General features: G+C 45.1%; 1 protein-coding gene and 1 long non-coding RNA gene across 6 annotated transcripts in view; one reads left to right on the top strand and one right to left on the bottom strand.

The window, feature by feature from the left end:
• Nucleotides 1–8,405: 8,405 nt before the first annotated feature.
• LOC118675428 lies at nt 8,406–10,808 on the bottom strand. The gene is made up of 2 exons (XR_004973907.1): nt 10,002–10,808; nt 8,406–9,644 (listed from the first exon to the last, which is right to left on the bottom strand). It is a non-coding gene; the product is annotated as an uncharacterized LOC118675428 (long non-coding RNA).
• PKM (pyruvate kinase M1/2) overlaps nt 9,366–27,724 on the top strand; it is a 28,908-nt gene continuing 10,549 nt past the window's right edge. For 2 of the 5 annotated variants that reach the window (XM_036348141.1, XM_036348152.1), the window contains exons 1-4: nt 19,934–20,100; nt 20,729–20,820; nt 26,586–26,717; nt 27,194–27,380. In XM_036348141.1, the coding sequence (XP_036204034.1) occupies nt 19,947–20,100; nt 20,729–20,820; nt 26,586–26,717; nt 27,194–27,380 (565 nt within the window). In that variant the 5' untranslated portion in view covers nt 19,934–19,946. Of the gene's footprint in view, nt 9,523–17,495; nt 17,545–19,914; nt 20,101–20,728; nt 20,821–26,585; nt 26,718–27,193; nt 27,381–27,724 lie in introns of those variants that run through there. The other 3 variants (XM_036348159.1, XM_036348179.1, XM_036348168.1) reach the window with 3 other exon arrangements.

Genomic DNA, 27,724 nt, shown 5'->3' with positions numbered 1-27,724 from the left:
CATTTTTGCTCTATTTTCAAAAACTGTCAATAGATTTTTCTGTTGTAAGCATTTCTTTTTGAAAAAAGTATTTTTTATTGATTTCAGAGAGGAAGGAAAAGGGGGAGAGAAAAACAACAATGATGAGAGAAAATCATCAATTGGCTGTTCCCACACACCCCCTGGACTGGGGATCGAGCCCGCAACCTCGGGCATATGCCCTGACCAGGAATCGAACTGTGACCTTCTGGTTCATAGTTTGATGCTCAAATACTGAGTCACACCGGCTGGGCTATAAGCATTTCTTCTTTTTCTTTGACAAAGCAAATACTAGTAAATGATGGAATGAGAAGTAATGAACAGATAGGGTATGTTACCTGAGAAATGCAAATTCCTAAGCTAGTCTCATGGGTGTCTGTTTTTTTTAAAAAATATGCATGATGATCTTTTTTTTTTTTGGCCAAAAAATTGTAATGAAATTAAGCAAGTTCTCAAATAACATGTCTTTATGTTGTTGATGAGATACCATAGGAACTTAACTGTTTTTCTCACCAATTACCCTGTGATAAAATTGGTCTACTTGCATACAGACCTTAAAGCAGTGATGGCGAACCTTTTGAGCTCGGCGTGTCAGCATTTTGAAAAACCCTAACTTAATTCTGGTGCTGTGTCACATATAGACATTTTTTGATATTTGCAACCATAATAAAACAAAGATTTATATTTTTGATATTTATTTTATATATTTAAATGCCATTTAACAAAGAAAAATCAACCAAAAAAATGAGTTCGCGTGTCATAGGTTCACCATCACTGCCTTAAAGTCACAGAAAGCTACTGATAACATTAAGTGAAGACTTACTGAACCCCATTTTAGTGTTTGAAAGCCATACATAATCATAGCTTAAAAAATTTAAAACATGTGTGGTATAAAATAAATCTGATTAAAACCCTATAACAAGAATGCCTTTATTGCAGGGGAACTTGCTAGATGGGGCAATGAGTTTCTAGAGTGGAATCCTCCCACAGCCTGGAGGAGGAGTTGGGGGAATATTGCCCCTTTCCCCCACCCACACCTGGCTACCTTGGAGGAGCGGGATGTGAAACCCAGGTTTGAGCAAGACATTGTCCTTCACAGAGGCCAAGGCTATTACTAATACTGCACACAGATGTTGACAGTGGCCTCCTACCTTTCATATAGTCCTGGGTTCAAGCAACCCTACTTCATTGAGACCTGGACATGCTTAGTTAGGGATAGGGCCCAGGGCCAGGAAAAGAACTATTTTCCTCTATCAGTTCCAGGTGGAGAGTAGATGGCTGTGATTTCTGGACTGAGAACTCAAAAACCCTGGGAGCTTAACTTTCTCTTTCCCTCTCATGGTGATTTTCCATCCATGTAGGGTGTGGCCATGACTCAGTTTGTGGTGAGGATATAGCCATCCACAGGGGAGGAGCCTCCTGCTTGATTTTGCCTTTCATTCTAGCCTGTGGGGAGAGGAAAGGAAGAATCTGGTGCTGAGTCATAACTGGGTTACTTACTAGCTCTCCCAGGATGAATTCTGAGCTGGAGGTTTGGAAAATGTCTCAGCTTTGCGCCCAATTTAGGAGTGATGGGAAGGAATTCATGGGTCACAGAATTCCCCCAGAGCCCTCCTCCCCAAAAGGGTGGGAATAAAGTAGGTTTAATTCATTTATGTTTGGTTTTTGTTGTTATTTTTAATATATTTTTATTGATTTCAGAGAGGGAGGAGAGAGAAATAGAAACATCAATGATGAGAGAGAATTCTTGATCAGCTGCCTCCTGCACACCCCATACTGGGTATAGAGCCCACAATCTGGGCCTTTTCCCTGACCGGGGATCAAACCGTGACCTGGTTTATAGGTCGATGCTCAACCACTGAGCCACACTGGCCAGGCTTAATTTATTTGCAAGGGCATCATTCTCTCTGGAGTATAGGACTTTCCATATATATTTCAGACCCCCCTGCAATGAGGCCAAATATGCCACCCTAAATTAAAGCATTGTCTACCAAAATGATTTTATTTAGTAGAGGGACCAAAGTTTCCTTAATCCTAGCTGTCATTTTTGGGCTAAGTGGGTCAGGTTAGCTGGTAGCCAGTGAGTAGGGAAGTAGAGACTAGAAGTGTAACTGGACAATCAATGGGTCCATGCTGCCTGTCACTACTTGAGCCAATTAAGCAAAGACAGGGTTGAATCATATGTGACTGTTTATTCCGATACTGCCAGCAGTATGGGAGAGCAGCAGGTCATCCACAAAAGTCGGCTCTGCAGCCCTCCGTAGGCCGGCTGCTTATATAGCGTAGGACAAAGTTTACACGGGAAAGTAGGAGGCTGGGGTGGGACTCCATTGTTTGGGCAACAAGGTTGTTAATCTTTCCATGATAACAGGCAGTTCCTGAATAAGAATGGTTCCAAGGTTGACTCCCAGGTCCTAGGGGCATACAACTCCCAGCCAGGTCAGAATGTCCCTTCTTTATTTTATTTTATTTATTTATTTATTTTTAAATAAATCTTTATTGTTCAGATTATTGCAGTTGTTCCTCTTTTTCCCCCCATAGCTCCCCTCCACCCGGTTCCCCCCCTCTCTGCCCTTACCCCCCCCCCCAACACTGTCCTTATCCATAGGTGTATGATTTTTGGCCAGACTCTTCCCGCACCCCACACACTCCCTTCTCCCCGAGAATTGTCAGTCCACTCCCTTTCTATGCCCCTGATTCTATTCTATTCTATTCACCAGTTTATTCTGTTCGTCAGATTTTTTATTCACTTGATTTTTAGATTCACTTGTTGATAGATATGTGTTTGTTGTCACTTTGTTTTTCATAATTTTTATCTTTAACTTTTTCTTCTTCTTCCTCTTCTTAAAGAATACCCTTTAGCATTTCATATAATACTGGTTTGGGGGTGATGAACTCCTTTAGCTTGTTCTTATCTGTGAAGCTCTTTATCTGACCTTCAATTCTAAATGATAGCTTTGCTGGGTACAGTAATCTTGGTTGTAGGTTCTTGCTATTCATCACTTTGAATACTTCTTGCCACTCCCTTCTGGCCTGCATGGTTTCTGTTGAGAAATCAGCTGACAGTTGTAAGGGTACTCCCTTGTAGGTAACTAACCGTTTTTCTCTTGCTGCTTTTAATATTCTCTGTTTTTTGCCCTTGGCATTTTAATTATGGTGTGTCTTGGTGTGGTCCTCTTTGGATTCCTTTTGTTTGGGGTTCTTTGCGCTTCTTGGACTTGTAAGTCTATTTCTTTCACTAGGTAGGGGAAGTTTTCTGTCATTATTTCTTCAAATAGGTTTTCAATATCTTGCTCTCTCTCTTCTTCTGGCACCCCTATAATTCGGATGTTGGTACGCTTGAAGTTGTCCCAGAGACTCCTTGCACTATCTTCATATTTTTGGATTCTTTTTTTCTGGTTGGGTGTTTTTTGCTTCTTCATATTTCAAATCTTTGACTTGATTCTTGGGATGCTCTAGTCTGCTGTTGAATCTCTGTATATTATTCTTTATTTATGCTTAATTTCTAATTGGTCCTTTTTCATATCCTTGAGAGTCTCACTATATTTCTTGGAGGTTTCTAGGAGATTACTGAGTCGCCTTATAACCATGGTTTTGAACTCTATATCCAGTAGTTTGCTTTCCTCCATTTCTTTCATTTGTGACCTGTTTCTTTGTCTCTGAATTTTGGCTGCTTCCCTGTGTTGATAGAGTGGCTTTGTGTGCTAGGTGTCCTATAGGGCCCAGTGACTCAGCCTCTCTAATTACCTGAGGTGGACACTCTTGGTGCACCCCCTTGTGGGCTGTGTGCACAGTCTTGTTGTTAAGCCTTGATTGTTGTTGGTACCACTGATAGGAATTGACTTCCAGGTCAATTGGCTGCGAGGACCAGTTGTGTCTACAATGGGAGTACTTCTGTGCTGGAGACACCCTTATGGGGCAGGACTTGCTTCAGTGGGGCTTTGGCGCTCACTAAGTCTGCCTTCTGAGTGTGACTCTTATGGATGTGAAGAGTTGTAATCTGGATGGTCTCACTCTGACCACTGGGTAGACTGGCTCTTGGATCTCGTAGGGCAGTGATGGCAAACCTATGACACGCGCACGTGTCAGAGGTGACACACAAACTCATTTTTTTGGTTGATTTTTCTTTGTTAAATGGCATTTAAATATATAAAATAAATATCAAAAATATAAATCTTTGTTTTACTATGGTTGCAAATATCAAAAAAATTTCTATGTGACACGGCACCAGAGTTAAGTTAGGGTTTTTCAAAATGCTGACACGCTGAGCTCAAAAGGTTCGCCATCACTGTCCTAGGGGGTGCAAAGTCACCCACTGCCTAAGGCTACCCAGCAGGAGCTACAGAGAGATCTGCAGATTCCTCCTCTTTGTTTGGGATTTAGAGGTGCCCAGATGAGGCATAGCTGTGAAGTAATGCAGTCTGCTGAGGAGCCTTAGGCCTTTTGGAAACTCTGGGTTTCTCTGACCCAGCTGCAGTTTGACAGGTTTTTAGGCTGAGAAAGGCCAGGCCATTAGTATGCAAAAGCCTCTGCCCACAGCTTGGGTGGGGTTGTAAATTGAGTGGGGCGTGGTCTCAGGGAGTCACAGGCGGTACAAACAGCAATTGTTGCCGTTGGCCCTCCCCGCATAGGTCCTTGGGTCTCTATGTCCCTCAGCCCTGTGCAGGAACAATGAACGCTGCAAGCACCTCTGCGAGAAAGCCTCCCTCACGTTCAGGCCCAATGCAAGACAGTACAGTTTCTCTCCGTATGTGTTTGGGTCCCCAGATTCTCACCCAGAACTGGACTTCAGAGCAGTCGGGAGCTTGTATCTCCCTCCCGGTTGAAAAAGACAACAGCGTACCAAGCTGCCAGCCCCTTTCGTGCACACCTCTGCACCTCCTACTGGACTCAATGCACTTTTCTCTTTCCTTCTAGTGGTAGAATTTCCACTTAGCCAGCCTTCCCATGGTTCTGGATGCTATTCATTTTGTCTTTTAGTTGTAGTTTTAATGTGGTTGTACGCAGCAGCAAGTTCAGGTGTTTACCTATCCCGCCATCTTGGTTGTCCTCCAGAATGTCCCTTCTTTAACCAACACAAGGCAATCATGGTTAACAGAGCATGATTAATATTTCCCATAACTACAGCTAGTCCCCAGTATTCTATCTTTGCCCCTAACAGAAGCAAGGTGCCAAGGAAAAGGCAGATGGTTGATTTGCAACAGGACTTCCTGGGGAAGGGGGCACTTGATCCATTGTTCACTGATACTTTTCTTGGTCAGTCCTCCAAATCTTGATTACTTTTGGGAGATGGGATATGCTTACATTCGCATCTTAGGGAGCCTGAGTTCTGGCTACACTTGTAGGGAAAAGGGCCTCCAAGGGAGTGGTTTGGTGGGCAGGTTAACCTGCCTAAGGAGGCTTGTCCTGTGAGCCCTAGCAGTCCTGGGCTAGAAAAAGATTGCTGGTGGTTACTTCAGCCGACAGGGTCATGTTGGCTGAAGCAGTATTTCTGCTTCTTCCCTCTTGCTTCTAAGTGCTGATGGGACATTTCTTCAAGGGGGCACCAGATATATGGCTGCATTCAGAACACGTTCTTTACTGTTTCTTTCCCCTGGAATGGCCTTCCTATACCCATCTCTGTCCTGACTAACCCTCCATCTCTTCCTCCATGAAACCTCTTTCCCAGACAACCTGTTTTCCCTTTATCCTTAACTCCAAAAGGCCAACTTTCTCTTCCATCTAGGATTTTCTGGAGGGAACTCTGGAATTAACATTTTGTGCTACCCTGGTGGGCCTGAAGAGATCTTGGGAGTCTAAAGGAAGACATTGAATAAATGTAAATGTCTACTTGGTCTGGCTCTGGAAAGGGCATATAAAGGCCAAAGTTAAAATACTTCTGCTTTAAACCTGACATTCAGGGCCTATAGGCTGCTCTGGAAATCTGTATTGTCCTGAGAGAGAAATAATATTGCTGTTTCAGGTAGAGGCCAACAGGTCACATAATGGTAAAGCCTATAACTAGGGTCAAAGCTCATCTTTGGGCTCCAAGATTGGATCTAGTATCGTTTGCTGACACACCTACCCCACCAGTAACTCCAAATGGCCTTTGAGAGTTAAGCCATTAAACTCCAGATTATGTGGTTCTGTGGCCCAAAATCCAAACAGGTAACAGCAATCTATATCTCATTCACACCCCAGATCAGTGAATCTTGCGGCTACCCCTCCCATCCTGCTAGGTCAGGGAGCACAGTGGAAGGACTGGCTCTAGGGAGAGGGGCCTGGCCTCCAGGAGAGTCTGTCCTTCCTCAGCTTTCCAGTTTCCTGTAGTCCTGGGATTACTTGTTGCTGGGTTGATAGAAGTGAAGATTCAGGAGGATGGCCAATAGAAATGAGTTATTGGATTCAGAAAGATGTCCTGGCACTAGTCACAAGAACAACCCTCCCGAATAAGTCAATTCCCAAAGAAAGAGGATGCCTATTGGGCCTTGTGCTGACATCATCTGATCAAACCCCATCCTATGAAGCAGGAATTGTCTTCAGTTTACTTTTTAAAAAATTTTTCTTTCCTTTTTTTAAATTTAAATTCTTTGTCGTTTAAAGCATTGGTCACCAACTGGTGGTCTGCGGACCACTGGTGGTTCGTGAGGTCCAAAAGGTTGGCAACCGCTGGTTTAAAGTATTAGATGAATCTCCTTTTCCCCCCATTGACCTCTCCCCAGCCGCTCCCAACCCCCAGCACATGTCCTCATCCCCTACTGTCTGTGTCCATTGTTCAACTTACTTTTAAGGAACTGGACTCTTACACATTAAATTCCAGGAATAGTCATAGGGCTAGTGAATGGAATTGTAACTAAGATATAACGATGAAACACAAGCTTTCTTCTATACTATGCTACTTTTTAGCAAAATGACAATCAACTTAAACTCGATGTGACAAATTTTCAATATGCATCTAATGTGAGCAAGGATATGCTGCATTTGTCTCTGCCAGAGTTTCATGGACAGCATTTTTATAACTATTGGATGATCAACATCTGTAACCAATAGTTTGCAACCAACTCTCTAGTTTAATAAATGCATTTCAATCTTGGAAATACAGTCAAACCTCAGTTCTCAAACATCTTTTATCTCGACCAAGTTGTTCAAGAAAAAATGTCTCGGCTGTTGAACCAAACTTCGGTTTTGGTTTTCGACCTGACAACCTTTTCTGCTGATACCTCAGCATGACAGCCTCTGTCTGGCAACAAGGAGAGAATGCTTTTGTTGCTGGTGAAATTTTGTTGCTAGCACAATTTTAAAATGTAAGGAGGCCATCAAGAGTGCTAATGTTGTAAGGGTGTGAAAGAAACAATGACCATATACAATTGAAGAGGTAGAAAAACTTACAGATTTGGAAAAACATTTAAAAATATATTTTTATTGATTTCAGAGAGGAAGGGAGAGGGAGAGAGAGAAATATCAAAGATGAGAGAGAATCATTGATTGGCTGCTTCCTCCAGGCCCCCAACTGGGGATCGAGCCCCCAACTTGGACATGCACCCCTGACCCAAATCGAACCTGGGGTCCTTCAGTTCCCAGTCCAACGCTCTATCCACTGAGCCAAACCAGCTAGGGCTGGAAAAACATTTTTATCCAAAACCAGACTGACAGCATTTCGGAGGCAGTGATATATGAGCAAGCAAAGACGTTGCATGCTGAAAAACACCCCTGGGATGTGTGCTGAAAGAACTTTGTTTAAGGCTAGTAGGGGGAGGTTTGATAAATTTAAGAAAAGAAGTGTTTATTTATAGATTAAACAGTATATAAGAAAGGTTAAAATGGAATCATTTGTGGGTCTGGAAAGGATTAATTCAACTTGCATTATTTCTGATGGGAAAAAAATGATTTGGTTTTCGAACAAATCACTTCTTGAACAGCCTTCCAGAACAAGTTATGTTCAAGAACCAAGGTTCCACTGTATATCTAGATTTAGAACTTAAAAATGCAACATAGTACAACATTGACCAGATCACTATCCCCCCATACCTCCAGAGTTGTCCACCACTACTTATCTAAGGAACCAAAGAGGGCCACTTATGCCATTCCTCTCTCTCTGAGTAGGGAATATGATTCTCCTGGTAGGGCATGGCCTTTTTTTCTTTCAACAACTTCATGTGCTCTCACCACTTCAATAAACAAGCATTTATGTCCTGTCTTCAACTAAAGGACCCAAATAGGCTCACAGAAGAAATTGAAAGATTTTATCTCAAACAGAAATTTACTTTTGGGCTCGCTTTTTCCTCCCATCTTATCTGAGCTAAAGGAAAGCAGAATGGAGGCCTGTGATTCAGCTGCAAGCAGTGTCTGCCTGAGCAGGTCACATCCATTGGTCTAATTTTCCAGGAAAAGCAAAGAACCTAAAAGAAGAGTCTTAACGATTTTTAATGAAGCAACATTGTATCTGCTCTCAAAACTTCGCTGAATAAAGGCAAGGGTTTACATTTGTTTCCTGATGCAACTTCTGTTATCACTGGTTGTTAGCCAATTACTGAGAAACTGGAAAATGCCTTGGAGAAAATGTAAGAAAAACAACAATATTGGTATAAATATACAAGGCTGAAAACAGAAGTGCTGACTCCAGCAAAGATCATTGACTCTCATATTCTGACTTAGTATTTCCTGATGGTCAGTTCTGCACTAATATTAATACCTTCTATAGGATTCTACTCTCAGGGATTTCAGCCCTACTAAAGTATTCACATGGCCCCAATTTGTGCTTCCTGACCCTAAGAACGGAAGGGCCTTGCGCTCGCGCTCCAAGTACATTGCGCCCTCCCCAGTTCTCCCTTCCCCCACTCCCGAGTCCGAGCGCCCCAAAGGAGGGCCCAACCACCAACCAGCCCACGATCTCCATCTCTCCCCACCTTCTGATCCCATCTCAGGCTCCCCAACCTCCTGTTCAGCTCAGTCTCCGAGGTGTGCATTAGGATGGGCATCCGGAGGGGTGGGGCGGCGCTGAGGGAATGCTGCCGGGGACCCCTATATCTGGGTACCGCCCCAATAGGCCAGGGCATCAGGGTGGCCTGGACCGAGGGTCAGGAGAGGAGCCCTCCTCAACATGCTAATTGGCGGCAACAGGTGGCCAAGGCGCCCGAGGGTCTGGGGGGGAGGGGGAGGTCTGCGGAGCTCCGAGGGCGGATCCTGCCGCCTCTTCGCTTCCTCATTGGCCTCCACCGAGCGTCAGCATGAGTCAATGTACAGTGTCCTTCCGCCACAGAATATAGTCCTTCCCAAAAGGGCAACCTGCAGGCCCGTTCCGGCCTCGCGGCACTTCCTTCTGAATGACTGCTCCCCGTGAGCACGCAGAAGGGCGGGCCGGGCGAGCGGGAAGCCAGGATTGGGTCGGGGGCGGGGCGGCGGAGGGATTGCGGCGGCCCTACTGTCGGGATAACCTTGAGGCAGAGACAGCGGAGTCTGCACAGGAGTGACGCCTCCGAAGCCTCGAGACCTCCCAGCTGCAGCTCCTGCCGGACCACGCCAGAGGTGAGCGGGGGCCGAGGTTGCGCCATGCATGCCCACCTGGACCCCGTCGGCCCGGCTCGTGCGGATTCCTGGCACCCATTCCACGGCGGTGTTGGATCCTGGGCATCCTGGACCTGGTGGGGCTGGGGGAGAGAAGCTGCTCGCACCCAGGGCCTGTTCTTCAAAGCCCCCAGCTCCCGTTTCTTCCAAAGTCAGATGGGTCAGCCAGCCCTTTTCCTGCCTCAATCCCTACTCTCATTCTGGCCCCATTCTCGCTACCCACTTTCCTTCCTAATCTGCTCCCCGCTCCCTTTCTCCCCTTCCCGTTCTCTTGCTCGCCTCCCCTTCCCCCTTAATACGATGCCTTCGCCTCCTCATCTTCAACCTGCCCTTTACCCCCTCATTCTGATGCTTTCCTTGTAACCTCTCCATGAAAGCCCTCTAGCTCCCCCCGCCGCCATTCCTCCCCCCGCACGTCCTCGTGCCTTCTGCACACCCACCCCTGCCCCATTCATGCTCCGCTTCTCGCCCCTCCCCTCCATTCGGATCACGTCTGCTCCTCCGCATCCTTGTCCTCCGCGCCGCGCGGTCCTCGCCCCTCCCACTCCGTTCTGGTCACGTCCGTCTACTCCCCGCCCCCATCGCCCATGTCCCATCGCCCATCTCTGTCCAGTCCCTTCTCCATCACGCATCCGTCTCGGGCTCTCCTGGAGCCCCGGGCGCGTGGCCCCCGATGGGCAGGTTTGGCCGGGTGCAGCCGCGATGCAGCGGTGGCCCGGGTTATGTAACCCGTGACCTTCCCCGCCTCCTGGGAAGAAAGGGTGGATGCTCCTGGGACGCCCCAGATTCGATGGGGGTGGCCGCGGCGCTGCGACCGCCCGCGAGAGCGTCGCCGGGCTCCATCCGGCCGCGGTGGGGCTGCACGTAGCGGCCGGCGTCGGGGACCCGCCCCGCGGCGCGACGGGCCTGCGGCCGGTTTCCGCGCGGCCTCACCTGCAGCGCGATCTGCCGCGCAGGCGGCGGAGGCCACGCCTCTGCTTCCCGTTGCTTAATTAACAGACACTCCCGACTGTGGGGCGCGGGGTGGGATGGAGTAGGTGTGGGCTGGCACCACGGACCGCGTTCACTCAATAAAAACTGCCAGTTGTTTGGGGGAAAGGGATGGAGACCGGGATGACTGGATCGGCCGTAGTCCACAGTGTTCGCATTCTTACTAGAGAACTCACGCTGGTTGTGTGGTGAGGAAGGGACGCCCTTCCTGCTCGGGGAAGCGGGTGGCGGGTGCCAGGAGGCCTCACGAGCTGGCATCACACTGAGTTTGAATAAGTAGGAAAGCACCTTATGGTCTGAAGGTTATTTAAAGGCAAGGTCATGGAAAGACTTCTTATGCATGTCTTCAAAACAGGATATTGCTCCTCTCCAGTACCAGAGAGCCTGATGGATAGAGGCATTGGGGAGTTGTCAGCAGGCTTTTAAGATTAGGTTTGACTCATTAACATACTGATAAGAATAATGAAAGGAATTCGGCCTCAGGACCTCAGTTTTCCCTGTAGGAACCTGAAGTAACGTTTTTCTCCTGATTGTTTTTAGACACATATACACACACCACGTTGAATAGTCAGTGCAGTGTCTAATCTATGGTGAGATCTCAGAAATGCCTCCAAATGTACACTTTTAGTCACTGAACAAATTAATACATAATTGGGCACGAAGGCTCTTCATGCCATCCCCATACACAGTTCATAGTTATCCTTGGGAGTCTCTAAAGCCAGATATCTCCTCAGGGATCCTGGTACAGTGTTTACAAAGTAACTAATAGCGTTACTTTGAAACTCTCCATTTGCAATGGGTTTTCTTCCCCTGAGAATAAGGACCTCTTGACAAAAAGGCAAGGGGGTGGGGGATTTCAGTCTTTAGTGTTTGGCTATAAGAAAAGAAACAAACTTGCATCCCCAAGACTGAAATCTTTACCTTTTACTCCCAACTTGCCTAGATTCTAGGATTTGCCCAGCCAGCTGGTAAGGGTGAGATAAGGATGGCAGTAGCCCCCCTCCCCCCCCCCCCCCACTGGAGGTGTGGCCACTCCCTAGGGTGATAGGAGGGCCTAGGTCAGGACTCCCACTCTGTAGCATTGTTAGCAAATAATTTGTCCTCTGGTTATTCAAGGATGCTGCTGGGAATACAGTGGGGTTGTTCAGAAGGGCTTGGTATGTTACTATCAGCATCTTTGGGCGTGGGGGTGGGGAGGCTCTGTGGGGAAGATGACTCAACCTTTCAACTTAACCGCTTTTGAGAGAATTCTCTTCGTTGGGTGAGTGGGAAACTATGTTATGATCTTTGCAGGTTTAAAAAGTCCCCTCTCCCCTTTCAGTGAGTCAAATAATGAAATATGCATTTGCCCTAGTTAAAAATATCTCAGCTACAGTGAAAAGTGGTTGGTCCAGGTCCCCGGCTCAGTACTGCCCTCTAAGAGCAGAAGTGCAGTGCAGCAGAGACCTATACCCAGTCTGTGCACATTCCAGAGCCTTCTGTGGTGGGTGTGGCCACCTCTTGAGATAAGGGCTGTAGTAGATACGAATAAGGCCTGAAAGAATGTCCTTGAACTCATTTCTGAATTACTGGATTTGAGCCAGAAGATATGGACATTAGAATCTTCCTGTCTACTACAGCTGCTCCCATTTTAATCACTGCATTAGAAGTAAATTTAGTGTTGAATTTACAGTTTAACCAAGAGCATTAGTAGGTCTTTAAGAAATGTACCCTCAGTGATTTGGCAAATTTGGTAGCTGTGACTCCAAACAGCTAGCACCTATGGGAGTTATTTCTGAGCCTTGAATGTTGGGACATCAATGTGGAGTCATAGGAAAAACCATTTCATTTTTTAAAACTGTTTATTTCTTAATGATGAGGCAATGGAAGGAATGAGGAAATGGTTGTGAGTGGGAAGGTAGAAAAATGCCACTCTTGCATTAAAAACTCATACTACATGAGTTTTAATCTATTTTGCTTCAGCTTTTATGAAGACATGCCAGGAGGTGTTATTTTGACCCAGAGCTAAGGCTGAGATCAAGGTGGGGAAAGTGACTCATTTGACATTATTGTCATTTCTGAATCATTTTGAGGATCCAAAAGATGAAATCCCAATTAACTGGCACACCACAGAATGTGAGCAGAGTTTTCTTGCAATCTTACGAGATGTATAAGTGATTTATTTGGTAAAAAGTCTTATAGTACCTTGAGTCATCACTTTAAGCATCACATTCTGGTACAGATAGGGATAGAGTTAAATAAAGACCATTCTTTTTTTTTTTTTTTTTTTTTTTTAAATGAAGACCATTCTTAATGCCACCATACATTCTCTGAGAGGCAGCCTTAGACTAAATAAATGAATAGTCTGCTTCTTCAGGACTTTGTCAAAGAAGCTTTTTGGGGAAAGGTGAGCCAAAGGGGATGGTAGGTGGTGTAGTGCAGCCTGGGCTGGGCCCCTGAGCAGTGCTGCTCCACCCCTGCAGCGGTTCGTGCCAGTCTGCACGTAGGAGAGCGAGACTGCAGTACCTCTGGTGGCCTCTGAGACTAACCTCCCCCACTCCTGACCACAGGCAAAGCTCCTCTGGCGCTTTAAGCCTCTTTCCTGATGTCAGCAAGCTGTGTTTGGAAGTCAGGCAGGGGCTGTGGTGGGGAGATGCCAGGACCCCACTGTGATAAGGCAGGGAGGTTGCTGGTCATAGCATTTCTGAGTATGAGGCAGGTTAGCTGATACAGTCCAAAAATTTTTCTGAAAGTAGCCCCATCCCTTCTAAAAATCTTTAATCAACCTACAAAGAGATGATATTTCTTTAACTTTGGACAGCAGGTCTCCTGTCCCAGGTGAGTCAGCTGAGTCGGCTTGGTGGGCAAACCCGTGCCCATTTTGGAGAAGCCCTGGAGTTCTGATCCAGGAAAATGCAGGGAGGTGAAGACTTGGTATCTGATATCCCTCTTTTGTTATTATTTTAGAAAGCAGACTCACAAAAGGTACCCCTCAGATGGCATCAAATGTTGGCGAAGGGGTGGTGAGGCAAGAGCGGACATATTGGTTATTGTAAATGGATAGAACCACTTTGGAGAGCAGTTGAGCAATATTTAGTAAAGTGGAAAATAAGCATACCCTGTGGCCCAGGAATTTTATTTCTAGGCATATAGAAGCTCACACCCGCACAATGAGACATATACTAGGAAAGCTACAGTATTGAAAGCTGAGGAAAATTGGCACAGTGGGGGTAGGTGGGGGAGGGGGGGGTGGCCAGCCAGTAAGGGAATACATAAATAAAGCATCTAGCTGTGCAGTGGACTGGTGTAGTAGTTCACATGAATTTATTAGATCTGTATATCAACTAGATAGATGTTAAATGTGCTGAATGAAAAACCAAGTGTGATGATATTTGTACAGTATACTATATTTAGGGCATTTTAGAGAACAGCAATATTACGGGGCTCGGTATAGCTATGGACACACTTAAATGAACTAGAAGGATAAAAAATGTGTGATATTGGTTGGTGTCAATGTTTTTGATGGGGTGTGGAAGAGGTGAAGAGACCCGGGGATGGAGAAAAATAATCTATAAAATTGTAATTGTTTTTTTAAAAGTCTAAAAAGAAATCTGGCTAAATGTTAATGGTCAGTTCTGGGTGGCAGACATACAGATGTTAGTAGAAATACAGATGTTAATATTTCTTTAGTTCAAAACAAAAAAAGAAGTTAACCTATTAAGGTCACTGTAGGAAGACCAGTCACACTAACTAGGTCAGTGCTCTTGGTCAGCTGGCACTGCCTTCCTTCCATCCCTCCCTTTCTCCCTCCAGCTATGATGCAGGTCGGCTCCTCTAAATGCTGAGGCCACCACCCAGCCTGGTTGTACCTGACTTGGAAGAGCCCTAAACCAAAATATGAATCCCATGCCTGGAAGCACTGCCTCATTTCCTTAAGCCTAGTAGGAAGCACCGTAACACAGCAAAGCTTCATCCAAACTTCCTCCTTGGCATCTGAGGACAGGGAGGTTTCCCTGACTTGGTTCTTCTGCCCTGGAGTTGTCTGTTCCATTTGGGATTGGGCCCTTTCAGGCTCAGCTTTTGTGTCCTATTCCACACTCCAGTTTGAAAAAGGACCTTAGGCTCCTGCTTATTAGGTTTAAGTCACTTCGTTCTAGCCCTGAATAAATAAAAGCAAGGGAATTTTACTTGAACCCACAGGTGGGTTCATTCTGTGTAACCAGGTAAACTAGACTTTGCTTTCTGTTATGTGCCTGCTGAGGGTAGCACAGACTTCTGATTCACATTTCTTAGTTAAAAATTGCTTACCCTCCATAACCCACTCTGTATGCAAATACACTGTTTCGTTACTCTAACTGTACATCAGGATGCATGCCCATTCACTCCAGACCCTAGGTTCTGTGGCTGGCCCAGGGCCCGTTTGCATCTTCTTGCTGCCATCGTCAGATGAGGGCCACCCTTGGGAGTTATATTCATTGATGAGAGAGAAACATCGATCAGCTGCCTCCTGCACACTCCCTACTGGGGATGTGCCCGCAACCAAGATACATGCCCTTGACCGGAATCGAATCTGGGACCCTTCAGTCTGCAGGCCGACGCTCTATCCACTGAGCCAAACCGGTCAGGGCATGTTTGGTTTTTTGTATGAATCCCCCAACTCCCTGCTGGTTTCTGAAGAGTGGCACAAATGACACTATAGCTTTAGAGAGCCAGGAGCCACTTGAGAAGAAAGGAAAGGTGGAAATAGGAGCACCTGGAGCTGAGCTGACTGCCTACTCTGTCCTGTCAGCCTGTCCTGAGGCCTCTGATGGTGTCTTGTTTCCAACACAGGAGAAATGGCTCTGAGGAAGATCCTGCTGCAGGGCCTCAGGCTCAAGAATAAAGCTCCTGTGCCCGGGCACGGCGTTTCCCGCCATCAGTGGATACACCGGGCTTCCACTGCTGCCCGGAGGTTGGCTCTGCATGTCTGTGCCTCCCAAGGAGGAGGATGCAGTAGTGAGTCAGCCTGACAGGGCTGGGCAGCATGTCCTGGCAGGCACTGTCCAGGCGGCCAGCATGAGGAAGGGAGTTCTTCCCAGAGGCAGGCCCTGCGAAACCAGGACTGGCTTTCCAGAAAGTGTTTTAGGCAGAATTCTAGGTGGTGGGTGTGATTGGCTGCTTGTCCTCTGGAGAAGAGGTTCTAGAGGCCCTTGGAGACAGGCAGGCAGACCAGTTAGCTGGTAAGCCAGGCGTGAAACATGAGGTCTCTGGTTTGGAAGAAGCCTCTAAGAACATGCTGAGACCTTGTAGGAGTCTGGTCTCGCTTGCTGACAAGGAAGGTTTTTTTTTTATTGCTGGTATGTATTTCCACTCAAATACCAGATAAGTTTTTTTTAAATATATTTTATTGATTTTTTACAGAGAGGAAGGGCGAGAGATAGAGAGTTAGAAACATCGATGAGAGAGATACATCGATCAGCTGCCTCCTGCATACCTCCTACTGGGGATGTGCCCCAACCAAGGTACATGCCCTTGACCGGAATCAAACCTGGGACCATTCAGTCCGCAGGCTGACGCTCTATCCACTGAGCCAAACCGGTTACAGCCCAGATAAGTTTTTATTAGTTATTTTTGTGAACAAACATAACTAGGTGAACATAAGATCAGAGCTTGTAAACCTTGATTTAATTTGAGATGGTGAAATAGGGTTAGTGTTTGAGCCCAATATAATTGTATCTGCTAATGGCATTCCCTGGTCCTGGAGGCAGGCCTTCTGTACCAGAACACCTTTGTAACAAAGATTTTGCTATGAAGCCTGAGGACAGACTAAACAAGAAAAGAAGCTTGCTGGATTTGGTCACATAACTAACAGGTTTTGGCATTACATTTTTCTATGAACTATATTATTAATATTTTTATTTTATTTATTTGCTTTGAGGTTCTGAACACATCAGGTTGACCTTTTTTTATTTTTTAATGTTTCAGAGAGGAAGGGAGAGATAGAAACATAAATGATGAGAGAGAATCATTGATCAGTTGCCTCCTGCACGCCCCCTCCTGGGGATCCGACCTGCAATCCGGTATGTGCCCTGATGGGGAATTGAACCATAACCTCCTGGTTCAAGGTTGATGCTCAACCCCTGAGCCACACGGGTGGTGGTGGGGGGGTGGGGGTGACCTTCTTAAGCCGGTGAAACTGTCCAATTGTGACCTAGGGCCTAAGATGCATTATCTTACTTGCCACACTTAAATAGGGTATTCCTAAAGTATATAAAACAGCAATTGCGTAATAGAACCAGGAGATTCATATTTGTATTTTGTTTTTGCTATATGTATTTATATATCTGTGTGTATATATACATATACACACACACACACACATTTTTTTATTGATTTCAGAGAAGGAGAGGGAAGAGAGAAACATCAATGATAAGAGAGAATCATTAATCGGCTGCCTCCTGCACGGCCCCTACTGGGGATTGAGCCTGCAACCTAGGCATGTGCCCTTCACCGGAATCAAACCCAGGACCCTTCAGTCCCCAGGCTGACGCTCTGTCCACTGAGCCAAACCAGCCAGGGCATCATATTTGTTTTTAATTTCAACACTTTTACCAGGATGCTTGTAAACATATTGTTTTTGAAGAGATATGTTTGTAATTTTTCTTATTATAAAAGTTTTTCATATTAGTAAATTCATTAATAAAGACAAAAAATGTTGCTGTACTTCTATCATCCTGACAACATACTGTTAATATTTGGGTAGCTATCCTTCTAGCCCTTTTATGTATGCTTAATTTAGTAACATAGCTGAATCTCTAGGAGCAGCTCCCACCTGGATACCTGGTTATTAAAGTAATTTTTCCATTACCCCAAAGAGCTTTAGTTATACTCGGCTTTCACACCTGCATCCTTGTACAGTTCTGCAGGGAAAACCTTACTCAGCTCCGAGCAGTCTTTGCAAGTGGGGCCAAGGAGCCACCCTGAGCCAAACAAAGAGCATTATGTCACCGGAGGCCCAAGCCCAGAGAGCACAAGGTATGACCAGTAATCAGTGGCCCCAGGCAGATCTTTGCAAGGAGACCCTAATGTCTCAGGTCTAGTGAAGAGCAGGCTGATGCTTTTTTTTTTTTTAATATATATTTTATTGATTTTTTTACAGAGAGGAAGGGAGAGGGATAGAGAGTTAGAAACATTGATGAGAGAGTTACATCCATCAGCTGCCTCCTGCACACCCCCTACTGGGAATGTACCTGCAACCAAGGTACATGCCCTTGACCAGAATCGAACCTGGGACCTTTCAGTCCACAGGCCAATGCTCTATCTACTGAGCCAAACTGGTTAGGGCCAGCTGATGCTTTTAAAGAAGAGTGGGGTTAGTTACTCCAACCCAGTCATTCAGACCTTATTTTGTTCATGACACAGTCTTTGGGTTGGATGGCTCTCTCTACTTGGAGGCCCCAATGAGGCCTTTGTGTTCCAGTTGCCCCATATGCCACCTGCAGGGTACATCTCCTCAGTCATGTTCCCTTAACAGCCATACTTATTTAAGCCTGGCTGGGTGTTCTGAAGGCACGCAAGCCCTGCTTCAACTGAGTGCAAGTACAAGGACCTTGGCTGTCCAGCCATCCTGCTGTAAATCAGAAGTTCTTCAGATTTGGCATGGGAGAGTGGAGGTACAACTTTGATTTTGACAAAGAGGCATTAAGACACACGAAGAGGTATTCAACAGACACTGGGATATGTCCAAGTGCTTAAAGGTACAGAACAAAATAGGTCATGGAGGAGAGGGTTGACGTTGATTTTTGGAGACCTGGTAAGTATTAGGGAGTTACTAGGAAATGCACATTGAAAAGGAACGGTGTGTTTGGAATGTGGAATAGTTAGCCGGTAACTTGTTTTTTATTTTAAAAGTTTTAGGTTCTGTGGTTGAAGACTTATAGCCATTAGTTTTTAACAGCTGACAAAAGGTTTGCTCACAACTGGTCACAAAGCTTTTGGGGCTTTTACCAGGTTTCTTAAAGATGGCAGAGATGAGTTTAGTTGCATGCTCTTCTGGATCCACCCAGAGAAGCCACAAAGTCAGGGATGGAGGAGGAGAAGTAGTAAGGTTATACGTATTGGAAGGGTGTGGGGGTATTTGGAGCCCTGAGACTGAGGAGGAGGTGGGACAGGGATAAAAAGGGATTTGTTCCTGAGCCTGGGCTGAACCGTTTAAGCTTGAGGACTTTCGAAGGAATGGCCTTGGTCTGAGAACTGGAGGAAAGGGACAGCCTTCTGATGAGGAGTGTCAAGCTTCTGCGGGCATCCTTGCCTGACAATTCTTCAGAGCACTGGCCACAAGCTTCTCACTTCTTTGTCTCAAATCAGCTAACGAACTGGCTGAGTGAGTTTAGTTATAAGTCAGTAATGCAGAAAAGCAAAGGTCAGGACAGTTGTCAGGATTGTAACCTTTGCTGATTAATTACCTGGAACAGATGGTCTTTGTTACTGGGAGTGGTGTGCTTGTCAGACTTCAAAGGGCAGTTAGGATGGTGCATCAGGAAATCAGTTGGGAAAAAGATTTGACAAGCAACTTTAATCTCCTCTTGTTGCAAATACAGCTCATTTTAGAACTAGAGTAGAGCCATTGTGGTTATCCTTGATTTTATGCAAATTGCTTTGCACATCCTAAAGTCCTGAGCAAAAGTAGATGTGGTTTTTAGGTACATACTCCTGGGACAAAAGATTTTGCATTCAGAATTCCAGTGGGACTTTGTTTCGTGCCCGGGGATTGGTTTTTATTGCTTATCAGTGGGCTAGGACTTACTTGGGCGAGTCAAATGAATTTATATGGTGCTTTGGGTGAGTGGAAATCTAGGACTCCGGAGCTAGGAGGACTGTCTGCGTGGTGGTTTTCTTCAGAACCAGGAACATCACTTGGAGTTTGAGTGGGGATTGTTAAGATGCAATGTGAATGCCCCACCCTTCGCAGATATTTGTAGCTTTGAGACAACTTATCATACAAAGGTCTAGATTTACTGAGGTTCTAAACTAGGAGTCAGTTGTTTATATCACTGGACGGTGGTTACAATTTTCTTTTGAGGAAGCTCCTTTGGGGCATGTAAAATGATAATATTTATAGGATTATCAGGAAAGCTGTCAAGGTAGAAACTAGGCCAGTGTGAGGGAGATCTGCTTACAGTAGATGCCTGGGAAGTACATGCATTGATTGGGTCTGAGGTTTTAACTTGCTCATGGTCCCGTGAGCCCTTTGCCTGACTTGAGGAACGCCCACATAGTCAGAGTATGCAGTGCTCCCTGTGGCTTGTGCACAAAACTTGCTTATTGAGTTAATGTGTAAGCAGGAAACGGCCTCCTGTGCCAAGCAGTGTCGAACAGCCCGGGCTTCTCAAATTCATCATGCTCTTCAATTCCCTGGACCCAGGACCTCAGAAGCCATGTCGAAGCCCCAGAGCGATGTCGGGACTGCCTTCATTCAGACGCAGCAGCTGCATGCAGCCATGGCTGACACGTTCCTGGAGCACATGTGCCGCCTGGATATTGACTCGCCGCCCATCACGGCCCGGAACACTGGCATCATCTGTACCATTGGTGAGTGGGTGTGTCCCTCCTCTAAAACAAGGCTTCATGTGAAGAGATCTTTTCTCTCCTAAAAAGAATAAATGCAGCAAACCTGGGTGGTGAGTGAGATTCTACACCAGTGATGGCGAACCTTTTGAGCTCAGCGGGTCAACATTTTGAAAAACCCTAACTTAACTCTGGTGCCATGTCACATATAGAAATTTTTTGATATTTGCAACCATAGTAAAACAAAGACTTATATTTTTGATATTTATTTTATATATTTAAATGCCATTTAACAAAGAAAAATCAACCAAAAAAATGAGTTCACATGTCACCTCTGACACGCGTGTCATAGGTTCGCCATCACTGGTCTACACAGATTCTTTGGGAGCTCAGACCATAGGAAGCTGCAATAAAGAGTAAGTATGCTTTGTTTCTGCAAAATGAAGACGGCATCTTCCTTCGCGTATCTCTGTAGGATCATCTCCAAGACCAAGGAAGATCTTCTTGTCATTCTCTGTGCAACCAAGATTCTTTGGTTGGACATCTGGCTTCAGGGAGAGCAACATATCAAGAGTTCTTTAATCCTAAGCAAGTTTCAAGTGTTAATCCTTTGAATAATTAAGACTTATGTCTTTAAAACTTTGTTCACCAGGCCCTGCTTCCCGATCGGTGGAGATGTTGAAGGAGATGATTAAATCTGGAATGAATGTGGCTCGCATGAACTTTTCTCATGGAACTCACGAGGTGAGCCTTGGTAGACAGTTTGGCCACTGAGATGGCTTGTAAGATGCAGTGCTTATTTGGCACCAGTGGACCAGGCAAGAATGAGTCTGGGGTTTACAGCCAATGGAAAAATGGCCTTCACTAGACTATTCCTTCTCTCCTTTTCCCCTCTCCTGCTATCTCAACTGGCCATGTCTCCTTAAACAAAGACCTTCTTTGTCAGTGGCCATGGTTCTCCCACATACCTGGGCTACCATTAGTCCTCACAAAGGAAAGTGGAAGGATTCTACTGGAACCCTCTCTGAGCCATTAGGTGTCTTGGCCATAGGGCTTGACACTCCCACCCAGGGTTTCTGTACTAGCTCATAATGCAGTGACGAACCAGAAGGTCACCCTACATGTTGATTCTGGCCTAGTTTAGACCAAGATAACTAGGCAGGTCCAGGAGAAGGGTTTCCACTATGGCAAGGTAAGGACTGAGTTTAAAGCACTAGCAGGTGCGCTGTTGGCACAGTAGGTAGTGCGTCCGTCTCACAAAGCACTAACTGTCTGGCATTTATTCCCAGCTTCATCAGCATTGTGTTCCCAATCTCTCCCTTCCCAAGGGTTCAAGTCCTAGCACTTTCCCAGGAAGCTGGTAGGATTGTATTAGTGCTGGGCTGTTTACAAGCTGACTTGACCTGTGGACACTGGCCTTACCAGGGACCAGGCAGCTCTTGGGAAGCCCTCCATTCCTGCTTCTGTTCCCAAGGTCAGAATGCCGTTTAAAAGCCTTTAGGCTCAAGCACAGGCCCTGAGATTTCACACTGGCATTGATAGAAGAGTAATGGATGAGCCAAACTTTCCCTGCTCTTTTTTGTTGTTGTTGTTGTCTTTTGTTAATCCTCACCTGAGGATATTTTTACATTGATTTTTGGGAGAGTAGAAGAGAGAAAGACAGAGAGAAACATCAATTGGTTGCCTCTTGCATGAGGCCTGACCAGGGCCTGGGCGGGGGAGGAGCCTGCAACCAACGTACGTGCCCTTGATCGGAATCAATCCCGGGTCTTTGGCCCACAGGCTGATACTCTATCCACTGAGCCAAATGGCTAGGGCCAAACTTTCCCCACTCTTGACTTCTGAATAAAGAGAATGCTACCCTATATGGGCGGGGGAGGGGTTGCCCTCTGGTATTTGGAAGTTGGTGTTAAGTTTAGACTAAAAATAAAGCCTCAGAAAGAGCAATCCAAGAGGTGAATTCCTCCTGTCTGGAAACATGAGACTTCATCATAGCTTCCCAACCCATTTTCCGTAAACAGCCTATGGCCTGGCAGGTAGCCGGCCTCCAAATGTCATGGAGACCTGACCAGGTTCAGAGGAACTGTGCTCAGCAGGCACCTCAGGCAGGTTAAAACATGCCATGACATTCTGTAATTTTCCAAAGGAGGTTCTCCGCAGGAGTCATCAGGAATTACTTAGCCCAAAGAGAGCTAAAGACATTAGTGAAAATGGGTTCACACTTGATCCCTGCTGCTAGATCAGGGATTCAGGGTCTCCTGTGTGCAGGGGAGGGAACAGAAATAGAGTTTAAGATGTTGACCTTTAACTGGGCTTTATGGCCTCTTCCATCCAGTAAAATAAAACCGCACAGCCTTGAAATGGCCAGGGCAAGTGCTGTCTGCTGCGCCTGCTGGATGGGGGCGGGCTCAGGGATTTAACTTAGAGACATTTGGAGGTAATCTGTGCTTTAACTCTTATTCACAGATTAGAATTGGAATTGAAAAAAAAAAAAACCAAGTCCCTTGTGTGGGTTTATTTTCGGTTTTTGGCCAGGATGAGGTTGTCCCTGGGATCTGGGCTTTGGAAGCTGATCTGAAATTGTTCTAATATTATATAATGTAATGTAAACAAGTTATAGTTTGTGCATCGTGGCTCTTGACTAGCCTCTGGGGCTCTCTTAACATTTTAAATGCTCTTCTAAGCAGAACATTGAAATTGCTTTTTCTCCCTCACTCTGACAGAGGAATATCCACTGGCTGCATTTGATCTCTTCACAGCTTTACCACAGTATCTCTAGCCCCCACTTTTTTAAAAAATATATATTTTATTGATTTTTTACAGAGAGGAAGGGAGAGGGGTAGAGTTAGAAACATCGATGAGAGAGAAACATTGATCAGCTGCCTCCTGCACACCTCCTACTGGGGATGTGCCCACAACCAAGGTACATGCCCTTGACCGGAATTGAACCCAGGACCCTTCAATCCGCAGGCTGACGCTCTATCCACTGAGCCAAACCCGTTAGGGCTAGCCCCCACTTTTATCAGTTCACATGGGCAAGATGTGTTGTTACTGAACATGTGGTCCCATAATGCTATGTTGGCCAGAAATACTGACTTGACCAACCTAAATTTAGACTTTTCCACGAGGGCAGCATTGAGAGATGCAATTCTTTACCAATTGGTAACATCCAACAAAGCCACAGCCACAGTGGAAGACTTCAGTAAGCCTACCAAAAGATGACCAACTTAGTGGATTTGGTAATATAATACCTGATGATCTAATTGGTTTGTGTATATGATTTTATCTACAAGACATAAATGCCTGATTATCTAACACGTTAAGCGCTGTGTCAGTCACCAGTGACTGACACTATACTTTCCGTCTGGAAGACGAAACAGGCTGGGCGGTTTAAAAACGCTGATGTTTGCCAGGCTGGCGTGGCTCTGTTGTTGAATGTCTATGAACCAGGAGGTTGTGGTTCGATTCCTGGTCAGGGCACATGCCCGAGTTGCGTACTCAGTCCCCACTGTGGGGGGCATGCAGGAGGCAGCCCATTGATGATGCCCTCTCATTATTAAATGTTTCTATCTTACTCTCCCTCTCCCTTCCTCTCCCTTCCTCTGAAATTAGTAAAAATATGTTTTCAAAATAAAAGAAAATATGCTAATAATTCAAAAATATATTAGGCATCAAAAAAAACTAAAGTTTTATAAAGTAGAAATTATATAGGCCACATTCTCTGGCTTATCTTTTTATGGAAATTGAGAATAAAGTCTAATATAGTAATCAGAAAATTTGTAAACTTAAATCTACTTGTCAGAAAGCAAGAGTCTGAAAGTAAATGAAATAAATACATATTTAATACAAAATACTAGGGGGGAAACCTAAAATAACTTTAAAAGAGTGAAAGAAAGGAATTTACTTAAAAGAATAGTTTAATGAAGTAGAAAATAAATTTGACAAATTGAGCCATGAGCTGATTTTAACAGTCTAAACCCAGTAGTGTATTAAAGTCATGACCCTGACCAAGTAAATTGTATTCTAGACACACAGTTCACAATGGGATTAAAGTGTGATCAGTGTAGTAGAAGTTGATAATAGGTAACACTCATTAAATAATTACTATGTGCTCATTTCTGTTCTAAGTGCTTCATGTATTCTCTTACATCAATTCTGAAGAAGAGGTATTTGACAGTATTCAACACCCATTCCTTTAAACTATTCCTGTATTCTATTCTGTACTATTTTATTGCAAGTCGGCAATAGAAATTTTCATAACTTTTACAATAAGGACCTCTACCTCAAAAAAGCCAGTGGTCCTCATTATAAAGTGTGCCTGAATTAGGAGCTGAGGCTTTTCAGACACAAGCTGTAGGCAACACCATGCGTGGATATTAAACCCTGGTTCAGCTCCTCTCTCTGGCCTCATACTTGCAGGAGCCGCTCTCCTGGGCAGTGGTGGTTAAAGGACAAGGCCCACACAGTGCTGAATGGGGTGCCTCTGTTGCCAGCAATGCCATATTGATTACACTTTTTAAGAACTTTTGACATCTTAGCTTTGAGTCAAATGGTAATGGCAAGTGGAAAAGAGAAGGGGCTTAAGAAAGAAGATTGACCCAGCCAGAGTGGCTCAGTGGTTGAGTGTCAGCCTATGAACCAGGAGGTCATGGTTCGATTCCCAGTCAGGGCATATGCCTGGGTTGTGGGCTCCATCCCCAGTGTGGGATGTGCAGGAGGCAACTGATCAATGATTCTCTCTCATCGATGTTTCTATCTCTTTTTCCCTCTCCCTTCCTCTGATATCAATAAAAATTATTTAGGAAGGAAGGAAGATTGAAGTCAGGATTGTTGCAAGGGAGAAATGAAAATAGCAAAGGGCAGTTAGTTCAGAGAAAGGCATACTTCCATCTTTCCCTATTCCACCTCAGTCTCTAGAAAGTAACTGTGAACATAGGCCTGCATGACCTTAGGAATAGGCCACCTTTTATTTAGCTTGGGCCACTGTTACTTAAGTAAATAACTTTAAGTTTGAATTGTAGCTGGAATCAATAGAGGAAAAGCTCAGAATTACCAAATCTACTCAGCATCTGATTGACAGACCAGTATTATCCAAACACAAGCCTGGATCTTTTACTCCTGTTGTCTGCTTTATTTGATGAGTTCTGAGAAAAAAAGAACCATTGAGGGGACACGGGCTTCTTCCCCTCCTGCCCCCCAAATTATTGGGAAGAAAGAAAAAGAGAGAGATTTTAGTACATAAACCCTACCAAATCAACCAGGCCGAAGATACATAATACCAATAATAGTTGCAAAGTTCCTCTTTGTTTTTGAAATATAACAGAAAATACCCAATGTAAGAAATGGAAAAAAGTGTTGCAAATGCTTCTGAGGAGTGGAATTAGAGGTATAAGAGGAAGTACTCTTTTTTTTCTTTTTTAAAAATAATTATTTGTTGTTGAAAGTATTACATATGTCCCCTTTTCTCCCCATTGACCCTGTCCAGCGGCCCCCCCCCCCCCCCAGGCCTTCAGCACCCTATTGTCTGTGCCCATGGGACATGCATATATGCATGCAAGGTCTTTGGTTGATTATCTCCCACCCACCCCCCTTCCCTCTGAGATTCTGCACTCTGTTCCATGCTGCCACGTCTCTGGATCCACTCCCTTCATCACTTTGTTTTGTTACTTAGATTCCACATATGAGTGCGATCATGTGAAACTTGTCTTTCTCTGACTGACTTATTTCACTTAGCATGATACTCTCCAGTTCCCTCCATGCTGTCTCCAAGGGTAAGAGATTCTTCTTTGTTACTCCTGCCTAGTATCCATGGTATAAATATACCACAGCTTTTTTATCCAATCATCTACTGATGGGCACTTGGTATTTTCATTTGCTATTTTCATTTCATTTCATTTCCGTTTGCAAATAGCAACAATCCTGACTTCAATCTCCCTTCCTTCCTTCCTTCCTTCCTTCCTTCCTTCCTTCCTTCCTTCCTTCCTTCCTTCCTAAATAATTTTTATTGATATCAGAGGAAGGGAGAGGGAAAAAGAGATAGAAACATCGATGAGAGAGAATCATTGATCAGTTGCCTCCTGCACATCCCACACTGGGGATGGAGCCCACAACCCAGATCTTAGCTATTATAAATTGAGAACACAGGCTTCTTTATGTTGAGACGTGTTTACGCCCATGCCTTTAATGGTTTTTAGTGGCAATACTCTGAAAAGTTTCTAAGATTTACCCTTGAAGTGAATGAGTGCTGTGGTAGAAGTGGTAGAAGCCAAGGAGCTTGAAATAAGCAGGGCGGGTACTCAGTACACGGATGAGATTAGACCAGCGGTCGCCAACCGGTGGACCACTGGTCGTCCGTGAGGTCAGAAAGGTTGGCGACCGCTGGACTAGACAATGGTGGAGGAGGTCTAGAACATCCACAGGTCTTTCCTGAGTGATCAGCATCAGCTCCAGTGCTAGACCCTGACCTGGCGTGTGGGAAGACGCTTATCATTGCCCCTCCTTTCCCCCAGTACCATGCAGAGACCATCAAGAACGTGCGCACGGCCACTGAAAGCTTTGCTTCTGATCCCATTCTTTACCGGCCAGTTGCTGTGGCCCTGGACACTAAAGGACCTGAGATCCGCACTGGGCTCATCAAGGGCGTGAGTATCCTGGGGAGAAGTGAGGGGGTAGGTGCAGGGGTCGGGGCCCAGAGATGTCCTCAGCTGTCCCCGCCCTCCTGGAAAGCCACATTCCTCAGAGTTTAGGAGTATAAATGAAGGTTGTATTCGTCGCTGTAAAAATGTTGATTTAATCTACTTGGCTAAGAAACGATACTAAAAAGGAACCCTTTTTACTCTGAAAAAACTACTTCTAAATCTCTACCTTTGGGGAGCAATTTGTCTCTTTTCCTCTATCATTAAATAGCATAACTAGAACATTGTAGGCATTTCTGGGGTTATTTCCTTGAAATATACTAAGTTAGTCAATATGATGATTTATTCCCCAAGGAAAAAATCTTTACTGTTACTTCTACACAAGATTTGAGCATTGTTCCCTGGAGGAAAGCATTTCTTTCCCTGCCAGGGCCTGCTTGGCCTATGAAGTTTAGACTTGGGGCTTACTCTCTTGTCTGCAGAGTGGCACCGCGGAAGTGGAGCTGAAGAAAGGGGCCACTCTCAAGATCACTCTAGATAACGCCTACATGGAAAAGTGTGACGAAAACACCCTGTGGCTGGACTACAAGAATATTTGCAAGGTGGTGGAAGTGGGCAGCAAGATCTACGTGGATGATGGACTTATTTCTCTGCAGGTGAAGGAGAAAGGTATGTTTAAAACCGGCTTCCATCTCTAAATTTCTTGGACACAGGAAGAGAGGTAGCTTATTCGGCTGACAGCAAGATTGAGTCTGTATTCCCAGGAATTCCCTTTATAATAACTCCTTATCCTCAAAATAAGACTTGAGTCCTGCTTAATCATGCTCTTGGGGAGTATATAAGATTTCTTTTTATGCATCCTCACTGCTTTGAGCTTTCTGCTTCTCTCCTCCATTCATCAATGTGATATGTACAGGACTCCAGTGTTTCTGGGAATGATAGCTCATTTAAGTGCCAGGCACTAGTCTAAGCATTTTACATGATAATTTGTTTAAATTTTAAGACAACCTTAT

The sequence above is a fragment of the Myotis myotis genome, unplaced genomic scaffold (assembly GCF_014108235.1).
Source record: "Myotis myotis isolate mMyoMyo1 unplaced genomic scaffold, mMyoMyo1.p scaffold_m19_p_1, whole genome shotgun sequence".
NCBI lineage: Eukaryota > Metazoa > Chordata > Mammalia > Chiroptera > Vespertilionidae > Myotis > Myotis myotis.
Note: the sequence above shows the minus strand (reverse complement) of the source record. Positions and strands in the feature narration are given on the sequence as shown.